Raw genomic sequence first — 15971 nt, 5'->3', positions numbered from 1 at the left:
AAGGCACTTAACTCCAGTTTGCTCCAGGGGTATTGTCCCTGTAATAAGTGCACTGTAAGTCACTTTGGATAAAAGCGTCTGCCAAATGCATAAATGTAAAAATGTAAAATGTAAATGCAGTTTGCCCACTGGGAAGTTACTACAACGAATATCGAAACTAAAACTAACTTTACTCCGCAGTTAAAGGTAATCCTGTCTTTACAGTGTAGTCATGCTTCAATAGTCTTATGAATGAATGGTTATTTTCATCATCTCATTTAAAACCAAGACAGCAGGTTTATGTGTAGGGCTGTCTGATAAATCTGACTGTTTGATGAGAGAGATAGCTCAACTGCAATAAACGTGGCGAGTTTTGGAGAATAAATGGTAAAGAATTTAATATTAACTGAGACGAATTAATATGAACTGTTATTCTGTCTCACAGGATAAAAAGAAAAGTGAAAGACGATGGTGCATTTGACCAATCAGAAGAAAGGGGCGCTTCAGGTCAAATATTCAAACCATATATTAGTGAAATCACATCATCAAAACTCACAGTGTCCCGGGACAATTTTTAACTGGAGTATAAAATCTAAAGTACAAGAAACATGTCATTAGCCTGTTTGTTTTCTAATATTGGTTTTGTAAACGAATAATTATATAAAAAGTGTTTTTTCGGATTTTGGATTATTAATTGAATATTAAATGAAGGAATGATACACGGATTATTCTGCTCCCCGGATTACATTCATCTAAACTATGTTTTCACAAAGGTAATTATGCTTATACTTATATTCATCTTTTCACAACAATTTATAGATTATATCGTGTGTTTTGTTCAGAATAATTACAGACATTGATTTGTTTCCGGTATCTGGTAAATGAAAGAACAACCATAAATATTTGTATTATATTCTTCTGTTTTCACTTGTGACGCTTTGAAACTGTGTTGTTGGATATTTTGTCACAAATGTGTTTGTGGTGCATAATAAAGTTTCTGTTGTGATTATTCTGTGCTATTCCATAATCTCGTGCTCATTAGATAAAAAACTTCAAACAGGCTTAAATTAAAAAAACGATGCAAGAATGTGAACACACACGCACACACACACAGACACACACAGACACACACACACACACGCACGCGCACACACACACACACACAGACAGACAAACAGACACACACGCACAAAGACAGACACTCACACACACACACACACACACTCACACACACACACTCACACACTCACACATACTCACACACACACACACACACACATACAGACAGACATACACAGACAGACACACACACACACACATACTCACGCACAGACATACACACACACACAGACACACACACACACACACACACACACACACACACACACACACACACACAGACAGACACACACATACACACAAAACTGTAATTCAAAATGATGTAAAGTTCATCACAAGATAATGTCATTTATATTTTTAAGAACACAAGTGAAAGACTGGTCCTAATATGAATATATTTGAATGTAATCCAGCAAGCCTTGTTTATGATATTTAAACATATGAGGACATAATGTAACATGCACTTAATTGTGGAAACAAATTGTGTAGGATTGTGAAGTTGGTCAGTGATAGATGCTCTTTGCTGTGGGTTTATTACTGATCATTGTTTCAGTACTTTTACACTATTGTTTTCATACAAGTTTGCAAACTTTTAATAATTTCTAAATTGTGATATTTCTGCTGATATTTCTAATGTCTTGAGTACTAGTTAAGTTTAACTTCAGGTGTAAATGTTTGTCTTTTTTATTTCAGAAATAAAACCATGGGTTCTGTAAGTTTTGTGCTCCTGCTTATACTGGTCTGGACTTTCCAAACTGTCTGTGAAGATGAGTGCTTTAGTAAGATAATTCTTGGAAATAAATTCTTATAACTACATTTGGCAGTTGGGGAAAACTTGTGTCTTGTGTCGTTGTGTTTTGTGGCTCAGAAAAGAAGAATGACTTTTTAATTCATGTACGAGGGCAGTGATGCGGTATATTAACTGATGTATTACATCACCAGACTATTGTATCTGATTTAAAATGTCTGATTAAAATTTGTCTTGTCATGCCTTGTGTCACATTGTAACAAATCATAATGTGCTGAACACAACAAGTCTGGATATGTTCTTTGAATGTCTTAAGATGAGAAATTAGGTCTATACTGTGTGTATTTGTGTTTAATTGCTGTATTAAATTGATATAAACACAAACTATTTTTCAGGTGGATTCAATATAACCTGTGAAGATGTGACTGGAAAAGTGGGAGAGACATTAAATCTTACCTGCAGTATCTCTTATCAGTGCAGTAAATGCTGCATGAAATTTTACAAGTTTTATAATCCTGCCGAAATCTGTAGAAAAGAATTCCTTAAAAATTCCTGTGAACGGAAGACCAGCATCACACTCCTTACACTCTGAATGCAACAACGACAACAAAATGTAAACATTTTTTGCAAATGAACTTTGGACATAAATCAGCAGAATTCACTGTTAACATTACAGGTGAAGTTTAAGAGCATTTATTGTTGTTTATAATGAAATAAATGTTAGCAAATGTACATCTATTAAGAATCTTGTAACACTTCTCAGTGTAAGGAGAAGGCGAGAAGCAGCTTTCCTGGTTCAGGTAAGGATTTTTATTTTTCTCTCTGCAGCAGTAGTACAGTCTCAGAGTTTTTGTCTTGTTCACTAAGCTTGTCCGAATTCACACACACCACTTCACAAAATAAACTCTCAACATTTGTAATAATGAACTCTTTGCTTCGTACTCGGCTCTCTGGTGCCCAGGCTCTCTCCAACCTGCGGTGTGGCTCTCTATTTATGCCGCTCTCCCCGTGCTCACTGAAATTAGAGACAGGTGTTAGACATAATTTATCTCAGGTGTAAGCGCCCTTACCGCTTTCTCTCTCTCCGGAGAGATGCTTGAACACGCCCCCGCTGCCACATATCCCCACCGCCCGACTCAGGCTGGGGCGGCATCCAGCCTGCCTACCACTCCCCCCCCATTCCTGGAAAGGAATTCAGCGACAGCCATCTGCGCCCCCGGTCTGTGGACCACCTTGAACTTAAACGGCTGAAGAGCCAGGTACCAACGGGTGATCCGGGCATTGGTATCTTTCATGCGGTGGAGCCACTGGAGTGGGGCGTGATCGGAACAGAGGGTGAAGGCCCGCCCCAACAGGTAGTATCGGAGAGTGAGGACCGCCCACTTGATGGCGAGACAATCCTTTTCTACGGTGCTGTACTTAGTTTCCCTCAAGGAGAGCTTATGGCTAATGTACAGCACCAGGCGCTCCTCCCCCTCCACCACCTGCGAGAGTACGGCCCCCAGCCCCCTGTCTGAAGCATCTGTCTGTAAAACAAAAGGGAGAGAGAAGTCAGGTGAATGTAAAAGCGGCCCCCCGCAAAGTGCAGCTTTAACTTGCGTGAACGCCCTCTGACACTGCTCCGTCCACTGGACAGGGTCTGGAGCTCCTTTTTTAGTGAGATCAGTCAGCGGGCTGGTGACGTCCGAATAATTAGGCACAAACCTTCTATAATAGCCAGCCAGCCCCAGGAACTGTCTCGCCCCTTTTTTGGTCTTGGGTCCCGTGGCGCAAGTGGAACCCCAGATACCGTACCTCCACCCGTCCAATCGCGCACTTCTTTGGGTTCGTTGTGAGTCCCGCTCGGCGCAGCGATCTCAGAACCGCCCTCAGATGTTGCACGTGCCGCTGCCAATCATTGCTATAAATGATGATGTCATCTAAATAGGCAGTGGCATAAGCTGAATGCGGTCTGAGGATTCGGTCCATGAGACGCTGAAACGTAGCTGGGGCTCTAAACAAACCGAACGGAAGTGTCACAAATTGGTGCAATCCAAACGGTGTGGAGAAGGTGGTTTTCTCATGGGAAATTGGTGTCAAGGGGACCTGCCAATAACCCTTCGTCAAATCCAATGTCGAATAAAATCGAGCAGTGCCCAACCGATCGAGCAACTCATCAATGCAAGGCATTGGATATGCATCAAATTTAGACACCACGTTGACTTTTCTATAATCCACACATTATAGACCCCGTCCCCAGCCGCGACCCCGGCTGGGATCCTGGCTGAGGAGGCTCCAGATCGCCTGCCGGTCCTCGGCTTGAGCGTGTAGGAGCTCGACAAACCGGCGATCTTGAGCGTGTAGGAGCTCGACAAACTGGCGATCTTGATCTTGTCGGAGCTCGAGCAGTGTCTGCTGGTGGCTCTGATGTAGGCCAGCGAGGGCTTGTTCACTAAGCTTGTCCGAACTCACACACACCACTTCACAAAATAAACTCACAACATTTGTAATAATGAATGCTTCGCACTCGGCTCTCTGGTGCCCAGGCTCTCTCCAACCTGCGGTGTGGCTCTCTATTTATGCCGCTCTCCCCGTGCTCACTGAAATTAGAGACAGGTGTTAGACATAATTTAACTCAGGTGTAAGCGCCCTTACCGCTTTCTCTATTCTCCGGTGAGATGCTTGACCACGCCCCCGCTGCCACAAATCTATTACCAGTAGTTTCAAAAACTTTTAACAGACATTAATGACAACACTAAAGATGTCACTTCAGCTGCCGAAACAGGTATTGTTTATCATTTTCAATTATTCATCATTGTTTACAGATAGTGATACAGATTTCTTTAAACATTGAAAACTGCTCTTTAATCACTTTGTGAGCAAATTCAACTTCAACTCATAAAAATATATATATATATTTTATGTTTTTAAGTAAATTATAAATGGAGTTTCTAATAGTGACACATCCTGATTGATTTGAATTAGTATGTTTTTGTATCGATTATAGATTATAAATAGTGTTTCTGTGCTACAGACATGATGCCAACAGAAATCATTAAGATGGCATAATATAATAACTATATGTCAGTAATGTGAAAGAAGTGAGTTTTGTTTATATTCTGCCTTAACTGAACTCTTAAACTCTCTCTCTATCTCTCTATCTCTCTCTCTCTCTCTCTATGTATATATATATATACACACACACACACACACACACACACACACACACACACTGTTTGGAATAATGTACAGATTTTGCTGTTTCAGAAGGAAATTGGTATTTTATCACCAAAGTGGCATTCAACTGATCATAAAGTATAGTCAGGACATTACTGATGTAAAAAACAGCACCATCACTATTTGTAAAAAAGTCATTTTTGATCAAATCTAGACAGACCCCATTTCCAGCAGCCATCACTCCAACACCTTATCCTTGAGTAATCGTGCTAAATTGCTCATTTGGTACTAGAAAATCACTTGCCATTATATCAAACACAGCTGAAAGCTATTTGGTTCATTAAATGAAGCTTAACATTGTCTTTGTGTTTATTTTTGAGTTGCCACAGAATGCAATAGACTGGCGTGTCTTAAGGTCAATATTAGGTCAAAAATTGCAACAAAAAAAAAAGAAACAGCTTTCTCTAGAAACTCATCAGTCAATCATTGTTTTGAGGAATGACGGCTATATAATGATTGAAACTGCCAAAAAACTGAAGATTTCATACAAAGGTGTACACTACAGTCTTCAAAGACAAAGGACAACTGGCTCTAACAAGGACAGAAAGAGATGTGGAAGGCCAGATGTACAACTAAACAAGAGGATAAGTACATCAGAGTCTCTAGTTTGAGAAATAGACACCTCACATGTCCTCAGCTGACAGCTTCATTGAATTCTACCCGCTCAACACCAGTTTCATGTACAACAGTAAAGAGAAGACTCAGGGGTGCAGGCCTAATGGGAAGAATTGCAAAGAAAAAGCCACTTTTAAAACAGAAAAACAAAAAGAAAAGGTTCGAGTGGGCAAAGAAACACAGACATTGGACAACAGATAATTGGAAAAGAGTGTTCTGGATCTTAACCCCATTGAGCTTTTATGGGATCAGCTAGACTGTAAGGTGCGTGAGAAGTGCCCGACAAGACAGCCACATCTATGACAAGTGCTACAGGAAGTGTGGGGTGAAATGTCACCTGAGTATCTGGACAAACTGACAGCTAGAATAACAAGGATCTGCAAAGCTTTCATTGCTGCACGTGGAGGATTTTTTGATGAGAACTCTTTGAAGTAGTTTAAGAAGTTCTGATAATTTTTTTAAAATTGTAATAGTAATTTTTCACGTTATTAATGTCCTGACTATACATTGTGATCAGTTGAATGCCACGTTGGTGAATAAAAGTACCAATTTCATTCCATATGAGCAAAATCTGAATACATTATTCCAAACTTTTGGCTACCAGATATATATATAATAAATGTTTTAATTGCAGAATTCAGTAATATCATCTGATATTTAAATATGTAATTAGGGTGACATTCCTTAATGACAATTAATCATGGTTTAACTACAGTAGCACTAGTTTAACTATGTTCTTTGTAGTGAATCCATAGTAACCACAAAATTAACCATGGTTACTACAGTCATGGTTGCTACAATATTACTATAGTAAAATCACGATAACTGTGGATACAACAGTATGATGCCATACAAGCTACAACCGCTACTGAGAACATAATATCTGTAGTAAAAGCAAGGTTCATTTTCTTAAGAATTAAACAAATTGTGACATCATTAAATAGAACTTACATTTATACTTACTGTATTATGCACTAATAAATTAGAAAACACCATATTTTACTTAACTGAATCAAAATATAGTGATAAAAACAGCAACAATTCACCAAATATTTCACCTCAAAAAAAGAAGTTCCTTTAAGGCTGCGTGGGACTCAAATGAGTCAGTGAATCATTTACATGAACTGTCCAAAAGAACCGATTCATTTATGTGATTCAGATTTTCCCAGCGCATCATGACAGAGAGAGAGGGCGGTTTAGAGTGTGTTTGTTTATATCATCGACTCCATTGCTGTGTACACGATACAATGTGACAAATGTAGCATTATGTGATGTTACAGCGCTTCTCATTGGAAAATGTAGCTCGAGCATCCCAATAAATCAGTATTTCTGCAATTCTAAGTGATGACGCTATAGCGCAGAAATGTGTACTTTCTAATATGATGTATTGTACAAACAAATGTGTTTGCCTTTGTTTTGTCTTTATATTGTTATTGTTGCAAATGCAAATAAAAACTTAAAAAAGCGATACAAAATAGCGCAGAATTTACCCACTTCTTCCTCTTTAAACAATGTTGTAACAGAGACTGAATGCTCCTATAGAGATTACAGACTATTCTTCTTTTCTTTTCTTTTTTCAAAAAGGTGGAAGGGAGGAAACTCAACATCAGACATCTATCATTACTGCAGGCATCACCTGTCTTATCTTCCTCCTCCTCCTCCTCATCATCTTCATAGCAAAAAACCCCCAAAAAGATGAGACAAAACTGTGCCAACCATTTTAGATCTTGTATGGACTATAAAATGGATGATAATGACGATAACAGTACACGATCGGATCGGTCAGTGATTCGGAAAAAAAAAAAAAAAAAAGAAGACTGTTGCACAGGCATGCACAACATATATTCTCTAGAAAATGTAAAAATGTAGTTTAAGATTACTGTAGTATCGAATGTTATGGTGCCTTGATGATCCCGCCAAGAAAAAAAAAAAAAGATAATCCAGATTTTTAATCTCGCAATTGCAACTTTATTTATTGTAATTGTGACTTTATATCTTGCAGTTTCGAGTTTATATCGCAATTGCGACTATTTCTGGAATTTGTGACTTTTTCGTGACATATCTCGCAATTGTGACTTTAAATCTCACAATTTCAACTTTATATCTCACAACTGCAAAGTTATATCTGACAATTTCAATTTTATATTTCACAGTTGCAACTTCATTTCAAAGTTAATTCTGACTTTATTTCTTGCAATTGCAACTTTATCATAATTGTGACTTTTTATCTTTAAATTTCGAGTTTATATCGCAATTGTGACTATTTCTCAAATTTTTGACTTTTTCGTAATTGCGACTTAACATATATCACAATTGCGACTTAGACTCAAAATTGTGAGATATTATCTCAAAATTGTGATAGACTGAAGTCTGTCTCAAAATTGTGACTTCATTTCAAGTAATTGTGACTATAACTTAAAATTTCAAGTTTATATCTTGCAATTGCAACTTTATTGCAACTTTATTTTAAAAGAAATTCTGACTTTATATCTCACAATTGCAGTTATATCATACTATTTAAATTTCATATTTCACAAGTTAATTCAAAGTTATATTTCAAAGTTAATTCTGACTTTATATCTTCCAATTGCAACTTTATTTATCGTAATTGTGACTTTTTATCTTGCAATTTCACGTTTATATCTTTCCATTGCAACCATTTTTCATACTTGTGACTTTTTATCTCACAATTGCGACTTTATGTCTCACAGTTTTGAGTTTATATCGTAATTACAATTATATAAACTCTCAATTATGAGAAATAGTCACAATTGCAAGAAATAAAGTGACAATTGTGAGATATAAAGTCAGAATTACCTTTTTTTATTTCGCTCATTCCTGGTGTGATCCGGCGTATTATGGCATTGATTATTGTGAATGTGAATGATTATGTTATGATTATGTCTGAATGTGAAAATGTTTGCTTTTATTCTATGCTTGTTCTTGCTTTGTATTTTCCAGCATTACCCCATACTAATCTTTTTTTAACTTAAAAAGAAATGTGTGTTGTTCTTCTATATGAATTCCTATTGTGACAGTATGATACTTGATGTGCTTAGAATATTTACCCTCATGGTTTCTAGACAACAAACAACAAAATCTTGCTTTGAATGTTGATATATTTGTTTTTGTCTTGGTTTATCAGGTATGATCATGTGATGATTTGTTGTGTAGCAACGTCTCTATATGACACAACAATCACAAAGACATATATGTGGGCACATCCATCCATCCATCCATCCATCTATCTATCTATCTACCTACCTATTTGTCTTCTCACAAATGTAACATTTAAACTTTTATAATAAAGAGTTTTATATTCCGATATTTTATCAAAGAATGGGCATATACATATCCACAAAGGTCCGGGCTATGCCCCAAATATCCAATGATCATAGAACCGATGATCATAAATCATCCTGTTAACAGTGTGTTTGCTCCATGTAGACAGTATTTTGCAGATATCCATCAACTTTCATTGACATTCTGCTGAACATTTCCTTTGGTGTTCCTAATATTCCTTTAAACTAATCATAGTGTTGGGTTTGAGTCCACCTTAGTCGAGTCCAATTCAAGTCCGAGTCTTTAAACAATCGAGTCCGAGTCCAGTCTGAATGAATCTGTTCATGAATCTGAATTAAAATTGTAATCGTAAACTCAACATCAATATTTTAAGCTTATTTAAAACTTCACAACTAAGAAAACCAGTTTGTTAATATAAATGTAACAAAAACACCTCTGTTGCCTTTCTATATATATTTTATGATTAGTATCCTGCTGAACAGACTTCAAATTGGTTTCAGAATGAAAGCATATGATTTAGGTGTATGAAGACAAAACTGTCCTTCAACACACTTCTTATTGCGTTCTGTTGACTTTTTCAATTATTTATTGATATTTCCCCTCCACTCAAACAGACTAAAGAAAGCGAAAGCTGCATTAGTCATTACTACAAAAAGTTATTTTGTTTAGAATTTTAATTTAGTTTTTATTTCTATTTCATTTTCAGTCTGTCAGTTAAATGTAATTTAGTTTTATTTAAAATGATCCCTATCTAAAGAAATAATAATCTATACTGAGATGTCTTTCTGAATGTTTTTTCTCTATCTGCCGACTGATTTGGGAAAATACAGTACATACAAATGAGTCAACACAGTAGTATTTAGCACTCGCTGAGAAGTTACATCTTACGATTTGACTGTACATGCTACATCCAAAAGCACTGGAAAAGCCCACTGATAATATTAGGGTCATGTCGTCATGGACATGATTTTCTAGTTAATTTGCGGGAAACCGCACAATGCAGGACAGTTCTGCATGCTGCTCGTGAACCTAAATCCCTGATGCGTCCGTGTGCATCTCGCAGCAGCTGTCGCAGAAAATAAAAATAATAATAATAATTGATATTTGCAAATTCTGTCATTGAATAATACATTTATTTTATAGTCTATAATTAAATAATAAACAAAATATTTCACTGCCCAAAATATCCTAATATTTTATTGTGCATGGTCGAATGTTGTGAATGGTGGACAAATGCTGTAAAAGAATGTATTTTAAGCAGCTCGTCAATGCTTTGAAAATATTTAATAAATAATAAATAGGTGCTGTTTATCTGTTTAGAGTTGCTGTCTGCTTTAACAATAACACTTTTTTCCCCGACTATTTAAAAAGTTACACAGTTAATTCATCAAGCTATTATGGACCAGTTCAAGCTGACAACACTGTGTCAAGAGACTACAGAAGCCTACGTGTCTAGATACATTACGCCTAAAAAGATTTAGTACCCAATATTAATACTATTTGTATGTATTTTTATTTCAATATGCTGTTTTTAGTAAACTGTGAGACATGATGTGGGTGACTTGACTCTTGATTTCTTGATTTTAAGTTCCCTATCCGTCACTCACTCGACGTTGTGTCGATGTAGTAACACTAGGGGTCACTCTTGGGAGCCCGAGACACCTCTGGTCTTTGATAAAAGGCCAATGAAAATTGGCGAGTGGTATTTGCATGCCACTCCCCCAGACATACTGGTATAAAAGGAGCTGGTATGCAACCACTCATTCAGATTTTCTCTTCGGAGCCGAACGGTCATGCTCACTGAGCTGAATACTACTGTTCATTCACCTCTGCTGGATCTGATGGTGCATTTCAGCGGCTTCTCTTCCCTCTGCACTGGTGCACTGCAGAGAATGCCCCTGGGCACTTCGGCAGAAATAAAAGAGTATATTTCTCTAAAAGAGTATATTTCTCTAAAAGAGCGGCACACACGGAACATCTTTTTAAAGACGCGTCTTTTTAAAGATGCTTTTCCGATTGTGTGTTATTCCTGGTTGCGCTCATTATCTCTCGCCTTCTGACTTCTAACTGTCTTTCATAACTGGGCACTGCTCAAGCGGAGACAGCGTTCACGGATGGTCATGTTCTCATTGCGAGAATATGTCCATGGCAACGTTGCCATCGCGGCTCGCCTTCCTAAGAAAGCAAGCCACCCCAGAGGCTCCCACCTCGGTCCTTTTACCCACGGGTATGAGGCCAGCGCGGCTAGCACTGGGGGTGATTTGGGGACCCCAATGGGACCGCCTCTGCCTGGTATCCCCCCGCGGATCTCCCATTCCACAGCACGCTCATCTGCCCTGATCGAGCTTCCGGATGAGTCCGCCGGCTCGTCTCACGGCGAGTTCGACCTCTTATTCGGAGCCCGCGAAAGTGATGAGCTCTCGAGTGCAGCAGTCAGAAGCCTCAGCTGGGCTCCTCCCTTCGGGGTCGATTGCCCAGTCACAGGCTGACGCGGAGATGACGACATGCTTTCCCGGGCAACCGCGAGCGTCGGCTAGAGTGGAACTCACTGCTCTTCCCTGAACCCTCGCGGCTCGGTGATTGGTTCCTGGGCTCGCGGCGCCGCTCAAAGCCACGCCCCGCCCCCGTTCCTTTCTTCCCGGAAGTGCATGAAGAGCTGACAAGGTCACGGGAGGCACTTTTTACTGCCCGGTCCCGATCTTTTCAGCACCCCGCCCTCACTACCCTTGATGGTGGGGCGGCCAAGGGCTATTCGGTAATCCCCCGGTGGATAAAGGTGCTCGCGGTGCACCTATGCCCGCAGAGCGCCGCCATCTGGCGCGGGTGCCCAAAGCCCCCGTCCAAGACCTGTAGGTTTACGTCGTCTCTGACGGCCAAGGCCTACGGTGCCGCTGGACAAGCCGCCTCCACCATGCATGCCATGGCTCTCCTGCAAATCCGCCAAGGCACTAAAGGAACTGCACGAGGGTAGTTCCGCCCCGGGATTGATGCAGGAACGGCGCTCGGCGACCGACCTCGCTCTCCGAGGGATAGAAGTCACGGCGCAGTCTCTCGGGCGGACGACGGCCACACTAGTGGTCCAGGAGCGCCACCTTTGGCTCAACCTGGTCGAGATGGGTGAGGCCAACAAGACACGATTCCTTGCTGCCCCCATTTCCCAGGCGGGCCTATTCAGCGACACCGTCGAGGACTTTGCCCAGCAGTTTTCGATGGTAGAGCAGTAGATGGATGCTAGCCGGCATATCCTGCCCCGGCGTGGCTCAAGATCCCGCACCCCATCTACTCATCGCCCCTTCGGCCTAGCCCCGGCATGGAGCCCACCGCAGGAAGCAGACGCCACCCGTCTCGCGGCCGCCCATAACCTGTGAAAGGCTTCAAAGCGCCCTTGAGACGGGCGACCCAGGGACAACGAAACCCGCTGCTCTGGAGCTGGTAAGCAGATCTCCATCTTTTTGTTACCTTTTGCATTTAATTGCACTGCATGCCCAAGTGGCTGCAGTACTCAAGAGCTCAGCAAGAGCGGTTTCCTTGTTCCCTGGGTCACGTATCCGGTGTGCACGGCCGTCATCACGACCACCGTACACCACTCTATTTGGCAGGTTTGGCGCTCCAGCGGCGGTCTCCTGCCCCTGAGCACCCAGCTGTGGCACAAATCCGCCCCCGATGTGACAGTCTCCACGGGTCACGAGGACAGGCCTCTTCCTCCCCCATCCAAGGCTGTTCCGGGGGTGGTCACAAGGAGCCAGGTAAGTGCTTTGATGTCCTTTAGACTCAGCACGTCCACGACGTGGTGTGGCACCTCAAGCTCCGCCCCGCCGCGATGCCCCACCTGCCGGTACATCCGATGACGTTGTCCGTTTGGTCCCCCTTGCGCGGAACTTGGACGCATGGCTTGCGCTTTCCAATCTGTCGCGAGGGCTGGTCCGGACCGTCTGACTCGGCTGCACGATTCAGTTCGCCAGGCGTCCGCCCAGGATCAGCGGTGTCCACTTCACCTTGGTGAAAGACGAAAACGCTGCTACCTTGCGCAGAGATCGCTACCCTCCTACGGAAGGGCGCGATAGAACCTGTCCCTACAGCCGAGATGAAGAAGGGGTTTTTCAGCCCCTACTTCATCGTACCGAAAAAAGGCGGTGGGTTGCAGCCAATCTTGGACCTGTGAGTTCTGAACTAGGCTTTACACAGACTCCCGTTCAAGATGCTGATGCAAAAACGCATTCTGGCGAGCGTCCGGCATCAAGATTGGTTCGCGGCGGTAGACCTGAAGGATGCGTACTTCCACGTCTCGATCCTTCCTCGACACAGACCCTTCCTGTGGTTTGCGTACGAAAGTCAGGCGTATCAGTACAAAGTCCTCCCTTTCGGCCTGTCCCTGTCTCCTCGTGTCTTTACGAAGGTCGCAGAGGCTGCCCTTGCCCCGTTAAGGGAGGTGGGCATTCGCGTTCTCAACTATCTCGATGACTGGCTAATCCTAGCTCATTCTTGAGACATGTTGTGCGCACACAGGGACCTGGTGCTCTCACACCTCAGCCGACTAGGGCTTCGGGTCAACTAGGAAAAGAGCAAGCTCCTCCCGGTTCAGAGCATCTCTTTTCTCGGTTTGGAGTTGGACTCAGTCTCCTTGAAGGCGCACCTTATGAACGAGCATGCCCAGTCGGTGCTGGCCTGTTTGAAGGCGTTCAAACAGAAAACAGCGGTTCCACTGAAACTTTTTCAGAGGCTCCTGGGGCATATGGCATCCTCGGCGGTGGCCACCCCTCTCGGGTTGATGCATATGAGGCTGCTTCAGCACTGGCCCCAGACTCGAGCCCCTAGATGGGCATGGCGCCAAGGGACACGTCGCATGGTCATCACGCCGGTCTGTCACCATCTTTTCAGCCCTTGGACCGACCTCTCGTTTCTACGGGCAGGTGTTCCTCTAGAACTGGTCTCCAGGCGCGTCGTGGTCATGACAGACGCCTCCAAAACGGGCTGGGGCGCTGTTTGCAATGGACACGCAGCTGCCGGCCTCTGGACGGGTCCGCGACTGCATTGGCACATCAACTGCCTCGAGTTGTTGGCAATTCTGCTCGCCCTGCAGAGGTTTCGGCCGTTGATCCAGGGCAAGCACGTGTTAGTTCAACAACATGATAACGGTAGCATATGTCAACCGCCAAGGCGGTTTGCGCTCTCGTTGTATGTCACAACTCACCCGCCGTCTCCTCTGGAGTCAGCAGCACTTCAAGTCGCTGCAAGCCACTCACATCCCGGGCAACCTCAACACTACGTCACGACAGGTTACCCTCAGGGGAGAGCGGAGACTCCACCCTCAGGTGGTCCAGCTGATTTGGAGTCAATTTGAGAGGCACAGGTGCACCTGTTCGCCTCCCAAGAATCCTCCCCACTGCCCGCTCTGGTACACCCTGACCGAGGCCCCCCTCGGCATAGACGTGCTGGCACACAGGCCCCCTGGCATGCGCAAATATGCGTTTCTCCCAGTGAGCCTGCTTGCACAGACCCTGTGCAAGGTCAGGGAGGATGAGGAGCAGGTCGTCCTGGTAGCACCCTACTGGCCCGCCCAGACGTGGTGCTAGGACCTCACGCTCCTCGCGACAGCTCCCCACTGGCGAATTCCCCTGAGGAAGGACCTTCTTTCTCAGGGACGGGGCACCATCTGGCACCCACGCCCAGACCTCTGGAATCTCCATGTCTGGCCCCTGGACGGGACGCAGAAGACCTAAGCGCTGGTAGACATGATCACTCAGGCTAGGGCCCCCTCTACGAGGCGCCTGTATGCCTTTAAGTGGCGTCTGTTCGCTAAGTGGTGTTCTTCCCGTCGGGTAGACCCCCAGAGATGCGCAGTCGGATCAGTGCTTTACTTCCTGCAGGAGAGGTTGGAAGGGAGGCTGTCCCCTTCCACCTTGAAGGTGTACGTTGCCGCCATAGCAGCACACCATGAAGCAGTCGACGGTAAGTCCTTAGGGAAGCACGACCTGATCATCAGGTTCCTAAGAGGCACCAGGAGGCTGAATCCCCCAGACCGCGCCTCGTTCCCTCATCGGACCTCTGTAGTTCTTCAGGGTCTACAGAGAGCCCCCTTTGAGCCTTTGCAGTCAGCCGAGCGTAAGGCACTCTCCTTGAAGACTGCCCTCCTGACTGCGCTCACTTCCATCAAGAGGGTAGGTGATCTGCAAGCGTGCTCTGTCAGCGAAACGTGCCTGGAGTTCGGTCCAGGTTACTCTCACATGATCCTGAGACCCTGACCGGGCTATGTGCCCAAGGTTCCCTTTAGGGACCAGGTGGTGAACCTGCAAGCGCTGCCGCAGGAGGAGGCAGACCCAGCCCTGTCATTGCTGTGTCCGGTGCGCGTTTTACGCATCTAATTGGATTGCACGCAGAGCTTTAGAATCTCTGAGCAGCTCTTTGTCTGCTTTGGTGCACAGCGGAAAGGAAGCGCTGTCTCCAAGCAGAGGATCGCCCACTGGCTCATTGACGCCATAACTATGGCATATGTCGCCTAGGACATGCCGCCCCTGGTAGGGCTACCAGCCCATTCTACCAGGGGTGTAGCGGCTCCCTGGGCCCTGACCAGGGGTGCCTCTAATAGGCATTTGCAGAGCAGCGGGCTGGGCAACACCCAACACCTGTGCAAGGTTCTACAACGTCCGGGTGGAACCGGTTTCGTCCCAGGTAGGGGCACGCAACACAAGCGGATAAGCCCGGGATAGCTGGCCGGGTGTATCGCTTGCACATAGCACCTTCCACCTCCCTTGGAGCTGAAGAACATGCGCCATTAATTCCCAGTAGTGTTCACAAACTTTGTTCCCTGGTGGACTTCCTCCGAGCCCTGTGGCAGTCGAGTTTTCGGAGAGACTCGCTGCCGGCCCAGTACATGCGCTAAGAGCCCTGTTCTGGGGTAGGTGCTCCGCATGTGGCAGTTCTCTGTAAGGCTAACCCCATGCGATATATATCACACAGCAGTCTGCCCACCACACACCGCCAGTTCACGTAA

At 43.9% G+C, this 15971-nt stretch overlaps 1 protein-coding gene and 1 long non-coding RNA gene across 22 annotated transcripts in view; one reads left to right on the top strand and one right to left on the bottom strand.

Annotated features, from left to right (window-relative positions):
- Positions 1 to 15971, top strand: part of LOC127423612 (uncharacterized) — a 150497-nt gene that overhangs the window by 59664 nt on the left and 74862 nt on the right. For 4 of the 21 annotated variants that reach the window (XR_007894353.1, XR_007894349.1, XR_007894345.1 and 1 more), the window contains one exon: positions 2242 to 2421. The exons of 10 other annotated variants lie outside the window; for them this stretch is intronic. Coding sequence is in view for 5 of the 11 variants with exons in the window: in XM_051668077.1 (XP_051524037.1) it covers positions 739 to 752; positions 1792 to 1877 (100 nt within the window). In the remaining 6 variants the exon portion in view is untranslated. Of the gene's footprint in view, positions 1 to 647; positions 753 to 1791; positions 1878 to 2241; positions 2422 to 15971 lie in introns of those variants that run through there. 7 more of the 21 variants (XM_051668076.1, XM_051668068.1, XM_051668079.1 and 4 more) reach the window with 4 other exon arrangements.
- On the bottom strand, positions 2641 to 7459 carry LOC127423618 (uncharacterized). Its single transcript, XR_007894358.1, has 3 exons — positions 7314 to 7459; positions 4325 to 4425; positions 2641 to 3372 (listed from the first exon to the last, which is right to left on the bottom strand). It is a non-coding gene; the product is annotated as an uncharacterized LOC127423618 (long non-coding RNA).

The sequence above is a fragment of the Myxocyprinus asiaticus genome, chromosome 32 (genome assembly GCF_019703515.2).
Source record: "Myxocyprinus asiaticus isolate MX2 ecotype Aquarium Trade chromosome 32, UBuf_Myxa_2, whole genome shotgun sequence".
NCBI lineage: Eukaryota > Metazoa > Chordata > Actinopteri > Cypriniformes > Catostomidae > Myxocyprinus > Myxocyprinus asiaticus.
The sequence above is the reverse complement of the archived record's forward strand: the minus strand, read 5'-3'. Positions and strand labels throughout refer to the sequence as shown.